At 43.2% G+C, this 21837-nt stretch overlaps 2 protein-coding genes across 2 annotated transcripts in view; both read left to right on the top strand.

The window, feature by feature from the left end:
* LOC131690132 (bromodomain-containing protein DDB_G0280777) overlaps positions 1 to 21837 on the top strand; it is a 351834-nt gene that overhangs the window by 68728 nt on the left and 261269 nt on the right. The gene's annotated exons all lie outside the window — the stretch shown is intronic.
* Positions 16646 to 21019, top strand: LOC131687152 (uncharacterized). Its single transcript, XM_058971203.1, has 3 exons — positions 16646 to 20596; positions 20652 to 20868; positions 20940 to 21019. The coding sequence occupies exons 1-3, from the start codon at positions 16646 to 16648 to the stop codon at positions 21017 to 21019; spliced, it is 4248 nt and encodes a 1415-aa protein (XP_058827186.1).

The following is a 21837-nucleotide window of genomic DNA, read 5'->3' as shown; positions in this document are numbered from 1 at the left end:
GATACGAAGAATTCAAGCTTGAAACGAGTTCATAGTCGTTTCATAGAAGCAATAGTTTTAAGTAGATTTAGCCTACACGTATGCAACGTGGAGGACAGTGCTCGAATCGCAAATATAAATTTTCGCGTAAGGGTAATGTGGGAGAAACGGGGGAAAACTGATATCAACCTTTTGTACCGGAAACCATTTTTTTAGAAAAAATTATAACGTAGTAAAAACAATTCAAGAAACCGGAAACATAATAAAACCGGAAATCAGTACAAGGGGAAATTGAGTCCAGTAGAAATGTAGGTCTGTAGATCGCAGTTCACGATCGATCGACTCTTTCCCTTACGAACCGCCGAGTGAACAACATTAAAAACAGTGTAGTGAAAACTAATTACTTAGACCGTAGTAATGAACATAATTGAAGTTGGCTTTTACCAGTAGCCGTGATTTACAGAGTTTCTTCTCTTGGTGAATTAGAAAAAAGTCGTGAGTGATTAAAACAACAGACTATATTTGAATTGTGAGTAATTTTAACTGTTCAGAAAAATAGTATAATTAATGATCATTTGCTATAGGAATTATTTACTATAGATCGAGAGTGAGTAAATCGAGGAATAATTACAAAGGCTAGAGTAGAAAAAATATAACTAGCGTCAGGTAAATGTGATAAAACAAGACAAAAGTTCGTATGCTAATTTGGTTGTTCCACAGCTTCCATGTTGGTGGCCGACATCGTTGGGATTTCTATATATTTAGTGTTGGTCTAAGGATCGACCAAGCACCGGAGTGCAAGTCGACGCTCAACACCGACCGGGCTCTGCTCCATCCAACAGGACGACAGTGGAATACATCCGCTATTTTCGGTGAGTGCAGTGACCTCGGGTATTCTTGGCAATCCCCCGGATGTGACAATCGCCTCGTGGCTGCGTGCTACTATTGGCACATCTGGAGTGCGTTGGCTGCAATAAAAATCTCGGCCTCGCGGCACCACCCGCCATTACCGGTTGCCACGAAAGCGAGTCGTGTTCAAAGGGAAAGATTTTCCCCAACGCCAGAGAGATTCGCCTGCTACTCACGCAGCTAACAGCCCAGAAGCGACCCTGCACCGCGTCCTCGTCGTGCGACCACGTGTGCAATCCTTGGTGCACGCCATCACCGCCCGCAGTGCACCGGCTGTCAAACGCCGTCCCCGCCGCAGCGAACAGCATCAGTTCCGCTTCGCACTGCTCGAAATCATCCAACCGCAGCATCAGCAACAGTGAAACCAAAGCAGTACGCTTCGCCACTATCCATTGGTGGCCCGCATCGACCGCCGTACAAATCGTCCGTGGGCGAACCGAAGCAGCACGCTTTGCCACCACCCACTGGGGGCCCACAGTGAACACAGCATCGTCCGTCGAGCATCGATACGGTGCAATTCACCCACCCACCCACCGGGTAGCCTACAACGAACGCCTCGTCGCACATCGTAGCATCGAACCAGCATCGCCGGTGGGCAGCGAATCCATCAGCACCCGACGGTGAGCCGAAACCATTGGCATATTCACCACTCGAGTGCGAACCAGGTAACCGTTCCAGTGCCTGTAAGTACGACCAACCACAACCATACATACGAACTTTCATAGTGCGCGTTGAGAGTAGGGAATTGGAAATTGTAAAGTAGGGTAAGAAGTGAGAGAGAGAGAGAGTAGGCCCCGCAAAGTTCGGGAGAAATTAAGAAACCAAGGTTAGATGACGTCACGAAGGTAGGATAGCGATAGGAGAGAAACAGGAAAATAAACTCTGAAACGATATTAAAGTAGACGAAATTTGCAATTAAAAATAAAAGGGTTTAAATAAAACGTTTCTCTAGACTGTTTAAAAGCAAGATAATTGGAATTTCATTATTTTGGAAAGTTTTGGGAATATTCGTAAAGACTGGTAGGAATAGGTATTGGGAGCTTTGGAGTGGGAGATGAACTGGAGGCGGATTCTGCGGTAGGGTTAGGAATTAAAGCTAGCCAGGGCAAACTGATCTGTAATCCCGGCAGACGACTTCGTCGTCTGGCGCATAAGCCGGGTATTTAGAGGCCCTACCAGAATCCCCCTTACATTGGCGCCCAACTTTAAAGAAACCTTGCCCTGTTCAAAATTGAATTTTTAAATTTGTGGTTGATATTTGGTTTTCTCCGATTTGTTTTTTTTTGGTAATGTAGATTAATAGGATTATTAGGTTTAATTTAGTGGGTTAGATTGGATTAGAGCACTTTAAGTTATTGATTTTTTTTTCTTTGAATTTTAAGTATCTAGTATTTTGAGTTTCTGGGATATTTTGGTGAAGGGATTTATGGGAAAACAATTTTGAATTTTGATTATATTTTTATATTTGAATTTTCTGCTTAAGAAGCGGTTATTACACCATATTGTTGCATTTTTCGTTGAGTGCCGATTTTTCTGAAAAGAGAACAAATTGAACGATTAGCATTATGTCCTTCATAGCAAGCGGAACTCCGCTAATAAATGCGTTTGATTTAAGTGAGGAAGAATTGGACTACGAATTAGCAATTCGAAACAAGCTCTACAAAGAAACAGAGAGAGAAAGACGGGAGAGACTGAAGAAAGTTTTCCAACAGGAAATAAGTAGCACCCCAGAGATGAATTATGAATTAAAGCTGAACGATGAATTATCGCAAGCGTGGCGAAAATTAAAAGAAATTGAGGACGGTTTGAAGGTTAATATCCAAGTAAAATGGATTTCTCAACTTCGCCATTGGCGAGAAAGAATTCTACGAGCCAGAGTAGATGATTTAGCACAAGAAGAACAGAAAGTAGAACTGTTGACGAAAATCAAGAGATTGTCGACAGATTACAAGTTCGCGGCGAATAGATTAATGAATTTGAGTGAAACAGAAGAATCAGAAGCAGAAGAAATTAATAAAACGATCATGAACAAAAAGGGACGTAATTCAGGAAGCGGGTTAGACGACAGTTTAATGTTCCAAAGTAGTTTTGCGACAAATATGAAAAAACAATCGAAAGAATCACTAAATAGGGTATCAAACCAAACAATTGGAAATTTCTTTGAATCATTGCCTAAAATTGAAGAGTTAAGAATTAGTAATGCACGGGAAATAATCGAGAATAGATCAAAAATTCTGAAAACGCCAGAGCAGTCAGAAGGAAATGGATCTCAGCATACATATAGTGTAAACAGGAAAGAGAAACATCGCAAAGAACAGAAACATAAACCACGAAGGCATAAAAAGAAGGCAAGTAAGGCGAGAGATAGGAAATTAACTTACAGTTCCTCGTCGATAAGTAGTTCGTCTATGGATTCCTTAAGTAGCATATTGTCTACAGAATCCAGCTCTGACGCGCAGTCTGAGAATCAATCGGTAAGGTCCCCTCAGAATCGTCGAAGGGAAGAGCGGTCCCAACACTACCGGTTAGATAGATGGGGAATTCAATTCAGCGGTGATCCTCAAGGGATGGATGTTGCTGACTTTGTGTTTCAAGTTAACGAACTGGTAGCAGCAGAACGAATTCCAAATGATCGTTTTCTCGACCAGGCTTATCTACTCTTTTCTGGTGAAGCACGTCGCTGGTATTTTACCTATAAGAAAAAGTATAAAAGCTGGAATAAATTTTCGAAAAATTTAAAAATTCGTTTCGGAGACCCTAATAAGGACCGAAAGCTTCTGCAAGATGTAAAAGATAGAAAGCAACGAAAAGGGGAGCCGTTCGTTGCATACTGTTCTGAGATTGAAGGCATGTTCGAAAGAATGACCAAACAATACTCGGAAAGGAAACGGTTAAAGGTCCTTCGAAACAATATGCGTAGGTGGTATAGAACAAAATTGTCCTTTTATAAAATAAACAGCATTGCTCATTTAAGTATGCTGTGTCAACAATTGGATAAGGATAGTGGGAAGATTTACTCGAAATCGTCACACCCATTGAAGAGACACGTGAGGAACGTCGAAGCGACTTCGAATTCTTCGTCCTCATCATCAGATGAGGCTGACATTTGCGCATTTGATAGAAAAGGGAACCAAAAGCCAAGAGGGAATTTTAACCCTTCTCTTGCTATAGCCAAAGAAGACACAAAAGTAACTACATTACAAGAACCAAATTCGTTATGTTGGAACTGTAGGAAATATGGCCATCGCTGGAGGGATTGTAAACATCCAAAGGTTATATTTTGTCATGCCTGTGGCACACCAGGTGTAACTTTTTTCACTTGTCCAAAAAGCCACATGCTACCTCTACAGACCCAAAAAAACGAGAGACAGGAAGAGAAGTGAAGGGGAGTTCTTTTCCGGAAACCAATGTAGACCCTGAAGTAGACAGAATAAAAAGCAAAGAGATAAATAGGAACGTATTGGAACTGAAAATTAAGCCAAACAAATGTCCTCATTTGAAGGTAACAATAATAAATTCAGAATTGCACGCGTTGTTAGATTCAGAAGCTGAAATTTCTGTGTTGAATTCCGCTGATATCGCGAAACTATATAACTTTAAAATTCATAAAACCAATATGAAAGTGGATACACCAGGGAAGTGCGGTTATAAATGCGTAGGTTTCGTAAACCTGCCAATAACATTTAACGACGTGACCCGTGTTATCCGTGTGTACATCGTTTCTGAGTTTTCCAAACCATTCATACTCGGAATAAACTTCTGGAATGCATTTGAAATTGTACCAACAATGAAAATGCAAAGCAAAGCTGGGGCAAATAATGAAAGTGTAACAAATGTACGAAATGACATGCTACAATTTGCTGAAGATTTTTATTCCGAATGCGAGGAAATTCAAGTAACCCTCTCGCAATTTGCATCGGTTCTAAGTGAGGAGGATAGCGAAGAAGAAGATCTGACCCTTGAAGTTCCAACCCTTGATTTTCAACCAATGTCAGTAGAGGAAATAGAAACAGAACATTTGTTAGACAATAGGGAACGAACTCAGTTATTAGACGCGATTAACTGTTTTGATTTTTCCGCAGACGATAAAATCGGTCGTACAGAAATTCTGCAACACGAGATTCGTCTGATCCCCGGGATCGAACTTAGGGCCTCCCCCATGTATCGTTGTTCCCCATACGTTCAAAAATATGTGGACGAGGAGATCGAACGGATGAAAACAATGGATGTCATAGAACCGTGCGAGTCTGAATACGCGAGTCCACTACTTCCGGTAAAAAAGTCTAATGGTAAATTTAGAGTATGTTTAGATTCGCGGCGCGTTAATGAGGCTACCAAAAATGACGCATATCCTATGCCTCATTTGCATGAAGTGTTGCATCGAATCGAGCAAGCCAAGTTCTTCAGCGTGATAGACCTGAAAGAGGCATATTGGCAAATCCCCCTCGCAGAGTCGTCGCGTAATTTCACCGCGTTCCGAACTAGGAAAGGACTGTTCAGGTTCAAGGTTATGCCCTTCGGTTTAAAAGGGGCTCCATTCACAATGTCTAGATTAATGAACTTAGCTTTAGGGACAGATCTACAACCGTACGTGTGGGTATACTTGGATGATATCATCATCGCTACTAGAACTCTTAGCCAACACATACAATTAATAAAAGAGGTCGCGAACAGGTTAAAACAGGCAAATCTAACAATTAGTTTAAATAAATCAAAATTTTGTAGGAAAAGTGTACGCTATCTCGGATACATAATCTCAGAGAAGGGAATATCCATTGACATGGAAAAGATTAGGCCGATCCTGGACTATCAAACGCCAAAGACAGTAAAAGATATTAGGCGCCTCCTCGGATTAGCAAACTTTTATCAGAAATTTATAAAAAGCTATAGCGATATTACGTCTCCCATTTCTGATTTATTGAAAAAAGATAAAAAGAAGTTTTCGTGGTCTGAAGAGGCACAGAGGGCGTTGGAACATTTGAAAGAGGCACTAATTAGCCCTCCAATTTTAGCTAATCCAGATTTTGGAAATCAGTTTTCAATCGAATCTGATGCATCTGATTTGGCTGTGGGTGCGGTGCTGACGCAAGTGCAGAATGGCGTAAAACGCGTCATCGCATATTTCAGCAAGAAGCTCAACTCCACACGCAGAAAATATGCTGCTGTTGAGAAGGAGTGTCAGGCTGTGCTATGGGCAATAGAAGCGTTTAGAAATTACGTAGAGGGAACTCACTTTCGGGTAATCACCGACGCTCGTAGCTTGATCTGGCTGTCTAAGGTTAGCGCAGATAAAGGATCAGCCAAATTATGTAGATGGGCATTGAAACTCCAACAGTTTGATTTCAGCATCGAATACAGGAAAGGGCGAGATAACATAACCGCTGACTGTCTATCTAGATCGCTTAACACCATTCAAGCGAAATGGGAAGATTTAGATTACAATAAAATGTTAGAAAAAATCTCAAAATACCCGGAGAAGTACAAAGAATTTAAAACTGTTGATAAGAAAATATTCAAATACGTCAAAAATGAATCTAAAATAACGGATGAACGATTTAACTGGAAACAAATTCCCACAAAGGAAGAAAGAGCAAAATTGATCCAAACTGTACATGACGAAGCTCACTTAGGATTGGAAAAAACGTTAGGAAAATTAAAGGAAAAATTCTATTGGCCATTAATGTATAACGAAACGAAGCAATATTGTCAAGGATGCGTCAAATGTAAAACATCCAAATCGGACAACATAAATCATACTCCACCAATGGGAAAGCAAAAATTGGCAACGCAACCATGGCAAATAATCGCCATCGACTACGTTGGCCCATTTCCACGTGCTAAGAAAACGGGGAACACGTGTCTTCTAGTAATCACTGATATTTTTACCAAATTTGTAATCATACAACCTCTCAAAGAGGCAAAAGCTAAACAACTGTCATTCTTTCTGGAAAACATGGTATTCCTACTCTTTGGTGTTCCAGAAGTCGTATTATCCGACAATGGGGCACAATTCATTTCAAAGGAGTTTAAACTCTTATTGGAGAAATACGGAGTCACTCAGTGGCTCACACCTGTATATTTTCCTCAAGTCAATAACGCCGAAAGAACAAATCGCGTTATAACTTCCGCTGTGAGAGCTTTAATTGAAGAAGATCAAAATCAGTGGGATGCAAATATTTATCGCATTGCTAATGCAATTAATAATGCAACACATGCTTCCAGCGGATTTTCGCCTTACTTTGTAAATTTCGGCAGAAATCAAATCAGCTCAGGGGAAGAGTATCAAAATTTAAGAGACACAGGTTGCGACAAGAGCCCAATAGAAACAGAACATAGCGAAAAAATGAATAAAATCTATAATGAAGTGCGAACGAATCTCAAAAAAGCATACGATAAATACTCAAAATATTATAATTTACGTTCAGGCAAGATGATTGACTTCCAGGTTGGACAGAAAATTTTGAAGAAAAATCATTTTCTGTCTGACAAAGCAAAAGGTTTCAACGCCAAACTCGCACCAAAATTCGCAGAAGCGGTTATCCAAAAGAAAGTGGGAGATTATTGCTATGTTTTGCAAGACTTGAACGGGAAAACTTTAGGTCTATACCACGTCTCCCAATTGAAAAAATTGTAAAAAAATCTAAGGATAGAAAATTTTTCGAGGTCGAGCTATGTATACAAACTACGAATTCAGCAAAGCTGCAACCACAAAAATACGCGAAGTCGGAAAAATGAAAATAAATCAATAAATAAATAGAAACAACACAGTAAACTAAGAAGCTAACGACAAGCTTAGCGATTTAAAATAAGAATATAAAGTAAACGGTTATCGAGCTATGTAAACAAACTACGAATTCAGCAAAGCTGCAACCATAAAAATACGAAAAGCCGGAAATTTTAAATAAAAATAAAAATAAATGCGAATTATAAGTAAAATGTATAAAGTTAATTTCATTCGTAGCAATAAAATAAAAATTAATAAATAATTTGAATAAAAATAGATTAATTTTTTAGAGCTATGTATATACACTATGAGTTCAGCAAGGCTGCAACCAATAAAATACGCAAAGTCGGAAATCGGAATAGAGCAATACAAAACTGGAATGCCATCGGCAAATTGATTCAATAAGGAAATATGATAAAAACTAACAGAAAAGCCGAATAAAAGAAAATTGGAATCAATTACTCACCAAAACCACAAAGCCTGATGCCAAACATTCCACCAGTAGATTGGCTCTTGGCATACGCATCCAAGCTTTTTGTGCTAAAAAGAAAACAATATTAATAATAACGAATGTATATAAATGTAAATATAATAGTATTTAAAATAAGCTTTTAATCTTTTATCTAAAAGACTACAAAAGTTTTAACCAATAGTGCATATAAGTTACTTTTTCTTTCAGTGTACGAAAGAAATAAGTGAAACGAAGCACTGTGTATATAATAGTATGTATATAGTAGTAGTAGCATAGGGGTTAAAAGACAAGGTGAACAATGGGTATTGAATTTGATTATGGGATAATACAATAGAAAGCGAATTTAAAATTTAGGAATCTCAATAGGATAAGAGGAAAATCAGCAATTAGAACTAAGGTGTAAATAGTAGAATAAGTAAAATCGGTACTCACGTTTTGGCACATTTCACAGTTTGTCCCTGAAAGAGATTTCACTCAGCATCAGTCTGGTTTCAACTTTTTTTTCACGCATCAATTTTCGATAGCTCATCAGCACGGACTATCAATGTCCGAAGCTGACACTAATCTGATCATTCGTTTCACAATTTCAATTACAATAGCCCTAGAGATCAAAATCCGTTAATAGTAACCCGAGAGAGGAGCATGAGAAATGAGAAAGATAATCGGCTTTGTGTAGAGTTCACATTCGTGTCCATATAGTGATATGGGGTGATTATTAGTATTGGTAGATGACCATTAGTATTTTTTCAACTCGAATATGCACGCTCAATGACTGACAGCATTTTTCGAGCATTGAAATATATTAGAATGGAAAATTTCTATATTATGTTTTCCAATAAGTGTATTGGAGTGAGATTAAATTTGGAAGTTGGGAGAGTTTTATCCAGTTAGTCAACTGGAGTTTCGATTCTTTCTGTTTTTCTGAGAGCGAAGCAAGTAGTTTAGTACGATTTCCTGCCAATTTCTCGGGGAACTTAAAATACTGGAGTCTAAACAAACCAAGTATGCGATGAGTAGTTAAGTATAGATTTTTGAGTTAGTTATGAGTTGGGTTGCAAATAATAAAAAAAAATTATAGGATAATTTTTTTGGGGTAAGTGGGGAGTGATGAAACGAGTTCATAGTCGTTTCATAGAAGCAATAGTTTTAAGTAGATTTAGCCTACACGTATGCAACGTGGAGGACAGTGCTCGAATCGCAAATATAAATTTTCGCGTAAGGGTAATGTGGGAGAAACGGGGGAAAACTGATATCAACCTTTTGTACCGGAAACCATTTTTTTAGAAAAAATTATAACGTAGTAAAAACAATTCAAGAAACCGGAAACATAATAAAACCGGAAATCAGTACAAGGGGAAATTGAGTCCAGTAGAAATGTAGGTCTGTAGATCGCAGTTCACGATCGATCGACTCTTTCCCTTACGAACCGCCGAGTGAACAACATTAAAAACAGTGTAGTGAAAACTAATTATTTAGACCGTAGTAATGAACATAATTGAAGTTGGCTTTTACCAGTAGCCGTGATTTACAGAGTTTCTTCTCTTGGTGAATTAGAAAAAAGTCGTGAGTGATTAAAACAACAGACTATATTTGAATTGTGAGTAATTTTAACTGTTCAGAAAAATAGTATAATTAATGATCATTTGCTATAGGAATTATTTACTATAGATCGAGAGTGAGTAAATCGAGGAATAATTACAAAGGCTAGAGTAGAAAAAATATAACTAGCGTCAGGTAAATGTGATAAAACAAGACAAAAGTTCGTATGCTAATTTGGTTGTTCCACAGCTTCCATGTTGGTGGCCGACATCGTTGGGATTTCTATATATTTAGTGTTGGTCTAAGGATCGACCAAGCACCGGAGTGCAAGTCGACGCTCAACACCGACCGGGTTCTGCTCCATCCAACAGGACGACAGTGGAATACATCCGCTATTTTCGGTGAGTGCAGTGACCTCGGGTATTCTTGGCAATCCCCCGGATGTGACAATCGCCTCGTGGCTGCGTGCTACTATTGGCACATCTGGAGTGCGTTGGCTGCAATAAAAATCTCGGCCTCGCGGCACCACCCGCCATTACCGGTTGCCACGAAAGCGAGTCGTGTTCAAAGGGAAAGATTTTCCCCAACGCCAGAGAGATTCGCCTGCTACTCACGCAGCTAACAGCCCAGAAGCGACCCTGCACCGCGTCCTCGTCGTGCGACCACGTGTGCAATCCTTGGTGCACGCCATCACCGCCCGCAGTGCACCGGCTGTCAAACGCCGTCCCCGCCGCAGCGAACAGCATCAGTTCCGCTTCGCACTGCTCGAAATCATCCAACCGCAGCATCAGCAACAGTGAAACCAAAGCAGTACGCTTCGCCACTATCCATTGGTGGCCCGCATCGACCGCCGTACAAATCGTCCGTGGGCGAACCGAAGCAGCACGCTTTGCCACCACCCACTGGGGGCCCACAGTGAACACAGCATCGTCCGTCGAGCATCGATACGGTGCAATTCACCCACCCACCCACCGGGTGGCCTACAACGAACGCCTCGTCGCACATCGTAGCATCGAACCAGCATCGCCGGTGGGCAGCGAATCCATCAGCACCCGACGGTGAGCCGAAACCATTGGCATATTCACCACTCGAGTGCGAACCAGGTAACCGTTCCAGTGCCTGTAAGTACGACCAACCACAACCATACATACGAACTTTCATAGTGCGCGTTGAGAGTAGGGAATTGGAAATTGTAAAGTAGGGTAAGAAGTGAGAGAGAGAGAGTAGGCCCCGCAAAGTTCGGGAGAAATTAAGAAACCAAGGTTAGATGACGTCACGAAGGTAGGATAGCGATAGGAGAGAAACAGGAAAATAAACTCTGAAACGATATTAAAGTAGACGAAATTTGCAATTAAAAATAAAAGGGTTTAAATAAAACGTTTCTCTAGACTGTTTAAAAGCAAGATAATTGGAATTTCATTATTTTGGAAAGTTTTGGGAATATTCGTAAAGACTGGTAGGAATAGGTATTGGGAGCTTTGGAGTGGGAGATGAACTGGAGGCGGATTCTGCGGTAGGGTTAGGAATTAAAGCTAGCCAGGGCAAACTGATCTGTAATCCCGGCAGACGACTTCGTCGTCTGGCGCATAAGCCGGGTATTTAGAGGCCCTACCAGAATCCCCCTTACAAGCTCTTTTATAAGCAATAGATTATAAAAGCATCCTAGTTTCACTCACTTGTGCAAAACGATGTATAATCTGACTTGTATCGTGTCCAAAAATCCACCAACTAGACATTTTTAAGAAGCTGTGAGCTTCTTAAAAATATGTTCTCATTATAGTAGTCTTGATGAACAGTTTCCTGAATGGATAGATTTTCCAAATGAATGGATAGATTTTGAAAATCCAGGTGCTTCCGGGAAATATAATTTGTGTGCTCTAGTTGGCATTCCTTTAAGACAGAAACTTTAAACTGTTAACATTGTATCCTTAAATAACAGCAGCAGCAAACTGTTCCGTTATGTCAACGCTCTAGTGGGTTTTTAGGGTCGAACGAAATGCTTCGTCACTGACGCAGCGCCTGGTCAAATTTGAAAATTTTTAAAGTTCTGGTGACAATTTTGCCTCGCTCGCTACAGTCAGCAGTCCTTGTGTGGCAGTCTTTTCAAACCGAACTTTGACGCTCCGTTAGTGATGGAGCATTCTGTTTGACCCTTTAGTCAGAATATCGCGTCAGAACAACACCGCGCCGGGTGTTATGTAACCTGCGAACGAGCGGCAGATGACTGAATCAGGGCACATGCTAATGTCCATCATAAACTTCTACCTATGAGTGTTTGCCTTTTCCCAGGTGGTGAAGCCTGCGGGTAGAGAAGGGTGAGTTTGGAGAACTCTCCTGCGCTCACCCATGGCATCCACTCGAAGCCCTGCCAGGTGAAAGAGGGGCGAGCGAGGTATAACTGGAAGTTTTCGCCTTTTGATTGCTGTCGTCCTATTCATCTGTTTTGCACAGATCTGCGCTACACTTTGTAGCTTTTTGGATAATTTGAAAGTTTAATGAGTGGGCTCTTGTTGATGCTGAAGCCGGTATTGTTTGAAATGATTGCTTCTCAAAATTGCCGCTGGGAAAGTTCAAGGTTAGTTGGAGATTGTATGATTTTCGTTAGACCGGTCTTTGTTTTTTCCTGATGGTTTTTGTTTGTTTGTTAATAATGATGGGTGAAATAAAATGGATTATAACCGCTGGAGGGCGAATGCTGCTGCTAGCACTCGCTCCTACATATGATAGCCCAATTATTTTGACATTAATTATCTCGGGTGCATGTAAAGTGACACAATCTCATTTTCGTACACCGCTATGCGGAATGCTTATATGCATTTTACAAGTAAAAAATAAATTTGCGAGACATTTTATTTATGTAGAAATAGTTTACTATAGGGAAGATACAATAATTATCTTTGTACTATAAAAGCTCATTTTTTCAAAAATAATCATAATTCTAAAGATAGTCAAATATACACGCAATCTCATATTCATACAGTACAAATATTTTTTCAAAAATCAATTAAAATTTCTATAATAAATATTCAATGTGGTAGCTTTCGTTTGAAATGAAAGTTTTCAATCGTATTGGAATGCTGACCACTAGTTTTTGTGTGCATTCAACTTAATTTTTATCCCATTCTTCTAAATAGCAGTTTCTAAGTTCATTCTCATTATAATCCGCATAGTTTCGAAATTTTTATCCAAATACTCCCATTTATTTTTCTATTCAGTTAATAAACGGGGTCCGCATGGGTGAATCCATAACATTTAAACAATTATAAATTTACTCTACACGTTTTTTGCACGCCTTATGCTTTAGGTTTTTCTCCTGATCGAATTTCCAATATCCACCAATTATTAGTAAAAGTACCATTTTACGGAAACTTTGCTTTAAAATTTATTTTAAGATATTCATGTTAAAATACACATACTGATCTATCATTTTATCAATGAAGACCAAATTTCTAGCAATTCTAGTGGACATATAATACCACATACAATAACTCCACTGTCCCTGCGCTTAGCTGCTGTTATAATGCTTTTACGTCCAGGTCTGAGTTCGCTTTTCCCCACTCGAAACAACAGCCATTTGAGTCAAAGATGTTGAATGTGGACCCATAGACAAAGTTTACTGTCTTTTCAATATTCCGATTAAAAGTTTCAATGTTGTTTAGTAAATAAAAAATCAATTCTTTGTTCTTCTCATTGATGAACTTCTTGCTCAGAACACAGGCATTGTAATTGACGGTTCTCCATACATTACGAACCGTACCAGAGCAGACTTATACTGAAATGGTATGGTTGAATTTATTTTCCATGTATATAACATTAATTACTCGATTTTCCCAAATTTTTCTAAATAAAGATCGTTTATCTCTCATTGTAAATTGTTTACAGTGCAAGTTTTTCGCAATATCTACGTTTCGCCATATCAAAGTTTTAAACGACATTTGAAATAGTTGGACGCAACCTTTGAACAATTTCAAAGATTTCATGGAGTGATTTAGCTTCATTTTGGTGAGTAAAAATTAGTTTTCGTCCCATAATGGCAGTTAGTTTACTTTTTTTAACCATTACGTTAATTTGAAGGAATTTTTTAAACTAGTGTAGAGGAAACTGTGCCAATGAACACTTTTCTGTAGTCATAAAATCTATTTTTCTAAGTAAAACAAAAAATAAAGAAATAACAGGTCTTAAATTACAAATTAATTAACTTTTCAAAGGTGTACGAATATGAAATTGTGCCATTTTCACACAAAGTAATGATTTTTTATGTGTAGTGTACGGAAATTTTGCACACATTGGATTACAAATGATAAGAAAATGACAGATGATGATTCTACTACCACATTTACCAAACAATACCTATATTAAATAGCGCAAACATATATAAAACAATATTAACCTTCCGGCAGTCGCGCTAGTGCACTAAGTGCACGCTGCTCTGTAAATCTAGCAAAACCGTCTTAGAACATCAGCGGCTGCTCGTTCAGTGGGCCATGTTCAATACTCACCTCTAATTCTCCAATACGAACCTGAAATGAAAATGAAATTTTATGTTTTGTATATACTTGTAAATACTTACCTAGATTTAAGAATAAGTGAACTAATCCTAAAATATTATATACAAAATGCAATGTAAAATACTTACCGTACGATTCGCACAGTCAGCCCACTGTGCAAACCCTAAGCAGAAATGGATTCTGCAAACCATAACATAGCTGTCAAACAGCCGCAGCATAAACACACATAGAAAAATGTAAACAAACAACATAGAATAAAAACAGATAGTTAAAAGCAATCAGTGGTGTCGGTCGCAGAAAAATAGTTTTCGAGTTCTATTCATTTCGCGATATCCAAAGTTCCCTACCAACCCGTTTAACTCGCGCGCGATCTCCAGCGGAAGGTGCAGTGGGAGCAGAAGAAAGTCCTGGTCAAGCAGGGGAAAACAACGGCAAAACTTTCTAAAAGATCCAGTAAGTAAGAAGAGTTGTGAAGTGCGTGAACATAAATTTGGTCCTTCGAGCCGGATCTTGAAGAAAAAGTGCCCGCGGGTGAACAGAAAACTGCCCAGAATAGGCAAAAAGTGAAGATAAAACTGCCCAGAATAGGCAAAAGTGATTGCAAATTGCCCAGAATAGGCGAAAAAATCGCGAAGAACGGCCCCGCTGTAGACGGGTATAGCCAGAAAAAGTGCGCGAAAAGTGATTTTCGGTAGCGTCCCCAAGCGGCAAACTAGCCATTTTACGCGGTAGTGCAAACAAAACCGCATAGTGTTCCCTTCAAGAAACCACCATCGCAGAATATTTACATCGTCACAACGAGTAGTGCGTGCGAGACACAGCCAGCTGACGATAGCGTAGGTAGTGTGCATTGTTTACCTACTGCCTGAACGGTGCGCGCCGTGCTGGAACGTAAATATTTCTGAAGAGAGATTTTCGAAAAAGTGTTAAAGTTTCGCGGTGAAATTTTTATTTGGCAAATTGACTGCTCGGGTGCATTTTGGATTCTTGGAGGTTGAAAAGTGCGTGAGTGAACGGGAATACGGCGCTACCGAAGAAGAAAATGGCCGACGAGAGAAAATTCAGTGAGTTGGAGCAGACGAAGCAGAATATTGTCGATTCAATGGCTTTGTTGGAGTATTATGCGAAGGAGTTCGACAAGGACAGTAAGTTTGCGGGCCAAGTAGAAGCGTGGGCGGAAAAGTTGGAGAAATTTTACGACGAGTTTCACCGGACGGTGGTGAAATTGGAGATGTTTTCCACCGATAAGGAGCCAATCGACCTGAAAAAGGAACGGCAGTTGTTCGACGGTCGCTATTATGCTCTTCGGTCCTTCTACTTGGCCAAACTGGCGAAGAAAACACGTTCTCCCCCTTCTGCCAACCCCGCACCATCGAGACCATTGAACATCAGGCTTCCGGAGCTTAACCTACCCAAGTTTAGCGGTAAGTTGGAAGACTGGTGTGTTTTTCGCGATTCATTTGAATCCGCAGTAGGTTCCCGGAGCGACATCAGTGCGGTCGAGAAGATGCACTATCTGAAGGGCCTCGTTCAAGGAGAGGCAGCGCGCATTCTCGACCCTATCAAAATAAGCGAGCAGGGCTACAAGGACGCTTGGCGAACGTTGCGGCTGCGTTTTGAGAACAACCGGCAGTTAATCAAGTGTCACATTCGGACGCTTTTCGACACTCCAGCGATGCGCAAGGAATCAGCTGAAGATCTGCTTGCGCTGATCGATCGCTTCGAGCAGCAGATCTCCGTTCTGAAGAGCTTGGGTGAACCAGCAGACCGATGGAGCTCTATCCTGGTTTACCAGCTATCTATACGCCTCGATCCTTGTACGCTCCGGGAATGGGAGAACCACTGTAGCAAACTCGATGCTGACAACATCGCTTCGGTTCTGGGAGGAACCGCCGGTACATCAGAGGACACAAGCACTGGTGCGTCAACTTCAATGCCATCATACGTGACGATGGTAAACTTCCTCCAGAACTACGCTCGAGTTTTGCAAGCAGTTTCTTCAGCCACTTCGAACACCGCTCCTCCTCGCAGCAAGCCAAATCCGACATCCAAGCTAGCAGCCTTTCCAGTCGCAGCTACACAGCAAACTGCAGTATCCAGTACACCCTCTTCCAGCGCCAGCAAGCCGAAGCCGTGCGACAAGTGCGGTGAGAGTCACTACCTGTACAGCTGTCCGGAATTTCGGAAACTCAACCTTCGCCAACGGATCGATCTGGTAAGACAGAAAAACCTTTGCATTAACTGTTTGAGATCGAGTTCCCATTATGCCCGGAACTGTTCTGGTCAAGATGCCGTACATGTACCAAGAAGCACCACACGCTTCTTCATACTGAGCCCTCTGACGACAATCCCGCTTCTGGTCAAGCCACCGGATCAACTTGCTGTGTTGCCCTCCAGCCGACTCTCACCGCAGCATCTGCGCTGCATGCTCCAAACTCACTGTCACCCCAGTCTGTTTCGCAAGCTCCCATCCAGCAACCGTCTACCTCTACCTCAATCGTAAAGTTATCCCACATGCATGCGCCTTCCATGAGTTCTCAGACTGCCCTCGTATCACATACTGGTGAAGTGATTCCTGGAACCGTTTTCCTTCCGACGGCGCTAGTGAATATCCGTAACGGTAGAGGTCGCATCGTCACTGCTCGTTGCTTGCTGGACTGTGCTTCCCAACGCAACTTTGTTTCTGGGGCTCTTTGCGAACGACTGCAGCTTCCTCGCATCCGATTGCCGCATGCTATCCCGATAAGCGGAATCGGAAACACTACAACGCTGGTTGAATACCAGGCCACGATAACCATCTTCTCTCGAGTCACTCCCTTCTCCGTACAATGCTCCATGCTCGTTCTGCCTTCCATTACCGTCAAGCTGCCCCAGTCGACGGTAGAAGCCCGCCACTGGCCGATTCCAAAGCACGTGGAGCTTGCAGATCCAACATTCGCTGTTACTGGCGACATCGACATGATTCTGGGTGCCGCCCATTTCTTCCAAATTCTTCGATACGGCAGGATATCGCTCGGGGAAGAGTTATCGCTTCTGCAGAACACAGAGTTCGGTTGGGTCGTCTCCGGAGAGTGTTTATTGGAAAACCACGATCACAGCGATCCACGCAAGTGCCAGTTCAGTAATCCCTGCACAATCGATGAATTGGTCAACCGATTCTGGCAGCTCGAAGAAGTCCACGATGCAAAGGGATGGTCTCCGTCGGAACGATACTGTGAGGAACATTTCTTGAAGAACACCACCCGCAACTCCGAAGGCCGCTACGTCGTCAAGCTTCCCAAGCGTGACGAGCTGCTTTGGCAGTTAAAGGACAACAAATACAACGCCACCCGCCGCTTCTTCTCTCTAGAACGCTCACTCGGTGCGAGTCCCGATAAGAAGGCGATGTATCAGCAGTTCATCCACGAGTACGTGAGATTGGGACATATGCGGGAGATTGGCCCCGATGAAATCGACGCGCAACCGCAATACTACCTTCCACACCACGCTGTGATGAAACTCGACAGCACCACTACAAAGCTTCGTACCGTATTCGACGCATCATGCCGCTCGAAGTCCGGTATCTCGCTGAACGACGTCCTGCTTCCTGGTCCCACAATCCAGGACACTCTCGTGACGATTGTCCTCCGTTTTCGAATCCACCAGTTCGTGATATCTGCGGACATTGAAAAAATGTACCGGCAGATTTTGGTCCATCCCACCGACCAACCGCTGCAGCGAATTCTCTGGCGCGACGATCCCGAGGCTTCACTGAAGAGCTACCAGCTCCGCACCGTCACATACGGCACAAGCAGTGCTCCATTTTTGGCAACTAGGGTGCTGCAGAAGCTCGCCGATGATGAAGGGCAACATTTTCCGCTGGCGGAACCCGCTGTCCGCCACGACTTCTACGTCGACAATTTGCTGTCCGGTTCTGACGAGGCTGAATCTCTCGCCGTTATCTGCAACCAGCTCATTGCAATGCTCGCTTGCGCAGGACTTCCTCTCCGACAATGGTCTTCGAATTGTCAAGCTATTCTTGATACCATTCCGTTGGAGCTCCGAGAGACGAAAACACTACTCGATTTGGACCACGAGTCCTCCGTGACTGCGCTTGGCCTCCGCTGGGAACCGTCGACCGATTTTCTTTCGTTCAAGACGCCGAATTGGAAGGAATGCACGGTTCTGAACAAACGAACGATCCTCTCTCAGATCAGCAGTCTTTTCGACCCCTTAGGTTTGATTGGACCGACCATTGCAAAGGCGAAAATCATGCTGCAGAGTCTTTGGAAGCTCCATCTCGACTGGGACACACCCGTGGCTAACGGATTCGCTCACGAATGGCAGGAATTTCACCAGAAGTTTTCAGCACTTGCCCACCTTCGAGTTTCTCGCCATGTGTTACGTCCGGGTTACGACCGCTTGGAGATTCACGGGTTCAGCGACGCTTCAGAGTCTGCATATGGTGCATGCATCTATCTCCGGTCAATACCTGCCGAGGGCCCTTGTACAGTTCGCTTGGTGATTTCTAAGTCCAAGGTCGCTCCGATGGGGACTCAAACCATTCCACGCCTCGAGCTATGCGCAGCTCAACTCCTGTCCAGACTTCTGAAACAAGTTCAGGACAGCATCGACATCACCGCAACCACATATCTGTGGACCGATTCTTCCATCGTCTTGAACTGGATATCCGCAACTCCATCGACATGGAAAACGTTCGTAGCCAACCGAGTGGCTGAAATCCAAGAGCTGACGTCTCACGCCGTTTGGAATCACGTCCCATCCGAAGACAATCCCGCTGATCTCGTTTCTCGAGGAATGGACCTCGATGAACTCCTTGCCAGTGCACTGTGGTGGAACGGACCGCAGTGGCTGAAACTAATATTCGCTCCTTGGCCAGCGAAGTACGTCGTAGCGACCTCAAACTCAGACCAACCGGAGGTCCGACAGACTATTGCCCTTCCGGTCGTGAGCGTAGAACCGTCAGATATCGTCGATCGCTATTCCAGTCTTCGTCAGCTACTTCGGATCGGCACACTTCTTCGACGTTTCGCCGCTAATTGTCTCCACCGTAAGAATCACCAGCCTATTCTTGTCGGCCCGTTGACGGCTCTTGACATTGATCGCACTCTGCTCAATCTGGTCCGTCGCATACAACAGCAGTACTTTGCCAACGAGATACGCCAACTTGAAACCGTCGGAAAAGTAAACCGTAAATCCAAGCTACGGTATCTGCACCCGACACTCGTAGACGGCATTATTCGTGTCGGCGGCCGGCTTCACAATGCAGCGATACCTGTCGACGGAAGACACCCGATCGTCCTCCCCAAACATCGTCTCACCGACATGATCGCCACGAGAGAACACCATAAGACGCTCCATGCCGGTCCCAGCTTACTACTATCCTCGTTGCGCCAAAGATTTTGGCCCCTCGGCGGACGGAACTTGGTTCGCAACATTGTTCACGGCTGCATGGTATGCGCACGTGCCAAACCCAAGCCGTTGCAGCAGCTGATGGGGGATCTGCCATCTGTTCGGGTCAACCAGGCGTACCCGTTTCAGAATGTTGGCGTTGATTTGGCTGGGCCAATGTACGTGAGAACGTCACTCCGAAATAAGAGGTCGCCATTCTTCAAAGCCTACATCACCGTATACGTATGTATGGCTACCAAAGCCGTGCACTTGGACCTTGTGTCGGATCTGACCACTAGCACATTCATTGCGAGCCTGCGAAGATTTGTCGGCCGTAGAGGAAAGCCTGCGCATATCTACTGCGATAACGCCACGAACTTTGTTGGAGCACAGCGAGAACTGGAAGAACTGCGGAAGCTTTTCCGAACTCAAGTTCACCAAGATGCCGTAGCAAACGAATGCGCAGACAACGGAATACAGTTCCACTTCATCCCACCTCGCTCTCCCACATTCGGTGGAATCTGGGAAGCCTGCGTGAAATCCGTGAAGACCCTGCTTCGCAAAATCCTCGGAAATGCCCACCTAACCGAATCCGAGCTGCAAACCGCATTGATTCAGGTCGAGTCAATGCTAAACTCTCGCCCAATCACGCCGTTGCCGGACAATCCATCCGATGAGCTTGCTCTGACTCCAGGACATTTCCTGATTGGTCGTCCGTTGAATGCGGTACCTGATCCAGATTGCCGTGAAGTTCCTGAATCCAGGTTGTCTCGATGGGAACGAGTACAACAGCTAACTCAGCATTTCTGGAGTCGTTGGCACAAGGAGTATCTCGCCACCCTGCAAAGTCGCTACCGCTGGACAGATGCCATGGACAATCTAGCCGTTGGTTCCATCGTCGCTCTCAAAGATGAGAGAGCACCGCCGTTGAAATGGCCCCTGGGACGCGTGCTCAGCGTTCATCCCGGCCCTGACGGCCCTGTTCGTGTCGCCACCGTGAAGTCGACCTTCGGCATCGTTCAACGCGCCATCTCGAAGCTCTGCTTACTTCCAGTTGAAGTAGCGCCACCCATCGTAGCACAGAGTCCCGCACCAACTAGCAGCCCTACGTCAACAACGCCAAATGAAGGCCCTTGCTCAGGGAACCGAGCCGCCGGACGAGATCCCGGCCCTTGCTCAGGGAACAGAGCCGCCGGACGAGATCCCGGCCCTTGCTCAGGGTACAGAGCCACCGGACGAGCTCCCGGCCCCTACTCGGGGAAATGAGTCGCCAGACGAGATCCTGGCCCAAGCTCGGGGGTATCGAGCGGTTCGTGGTTCACCTGTAAAGAACCAAGCCTCGCCGTGTGGGTTCCTAGAACCCCCGGCTGGGACTTGACTCGAGTTAAGTACCCATCCTAATTTGTTAAACCAACAGTTCGCGTACAGATGTTCCTCCTTTACAGCACACCACTCCCGGACAGTATCCTGCAGTCGGACCCGACGCACCTCGAATAATCATCCTGGAAGCTGTAAGGAGGCCTGTACCGGCAAGACGAATGCAGATCTCCATATCTCGTTGAACGTCAGTCAAGCTCGAACTTCCGCCGCTAATGCCCGTTGAATTCCTTAAAATTTCATTGGCGGCCGGAATGTTCAATACTCACCTCTAATTTTCCAATACGAACCTGAAATGAAAATGAAATTTTATGTTTTGTATATACTTGTAAATACTTACCTAGATTTAAGAATAAGTGAACTAATCCTAAAATATTATATACAAAATGCAATGTAAAATACTTACCGTACGATTCGCACAGTCAGCCCACTGTGCAAACCCTAAGCAGAAATGGATTCTGCAAACCATAACATAGCTGTCAAACAGCCGCAGCATAAACACACATAGAAAAATGTAAACAAACAACATAGAATAAAAACAGATAGTTAAAAGCAATCAGTGGTGTCGGTCGCAGAAAAATAGTTTTCGAGTTCTATTCATTTCGCGATATCCAAAGTTCCCTACCAACCCGTTTAACTCGCGCGCGATCTCCAGCGGAAGGTGCAGTGGGAGCAGAAGAAAGTCCTGGTCAAGCAGGTGAAAACAACGGCAAAACTTTCTAAAAGATCCAGTAAGTAAGAAGAGTTGTGAAGTGCGTGAACAGGCCATTAGCGCGACTTCCGGAGGGTTAAACATATACACTAGAGGTGACCGAATATGAGATTGTGTCACTGAATATCAGTAATAGATAACAATGCATTGGAGTAAGACAGAATGATTCGATCAGTAATTTCCTGGAGATACTGGTGCTTTGTGCTTTCGAGGCGGTATCATTTCT

The sequence above is a fragment of the Topomyia yanbarensis genome, chromosome 3, assembly GCF_030247195.1.
Source record: "Topomyia yanbarensis strain Yona2022 chromosome 3, ASM3024719v1, whole genome shotgun sequence".
NCBI lineage: Eukaryota > Metazoa > Arthropoda > Insecta > Diptera > Culicidae > Topomyia > Topomyia yanbarensis.
This window is presented reverse-complemented; position numbering and strand designations above follow the sequence as displayed.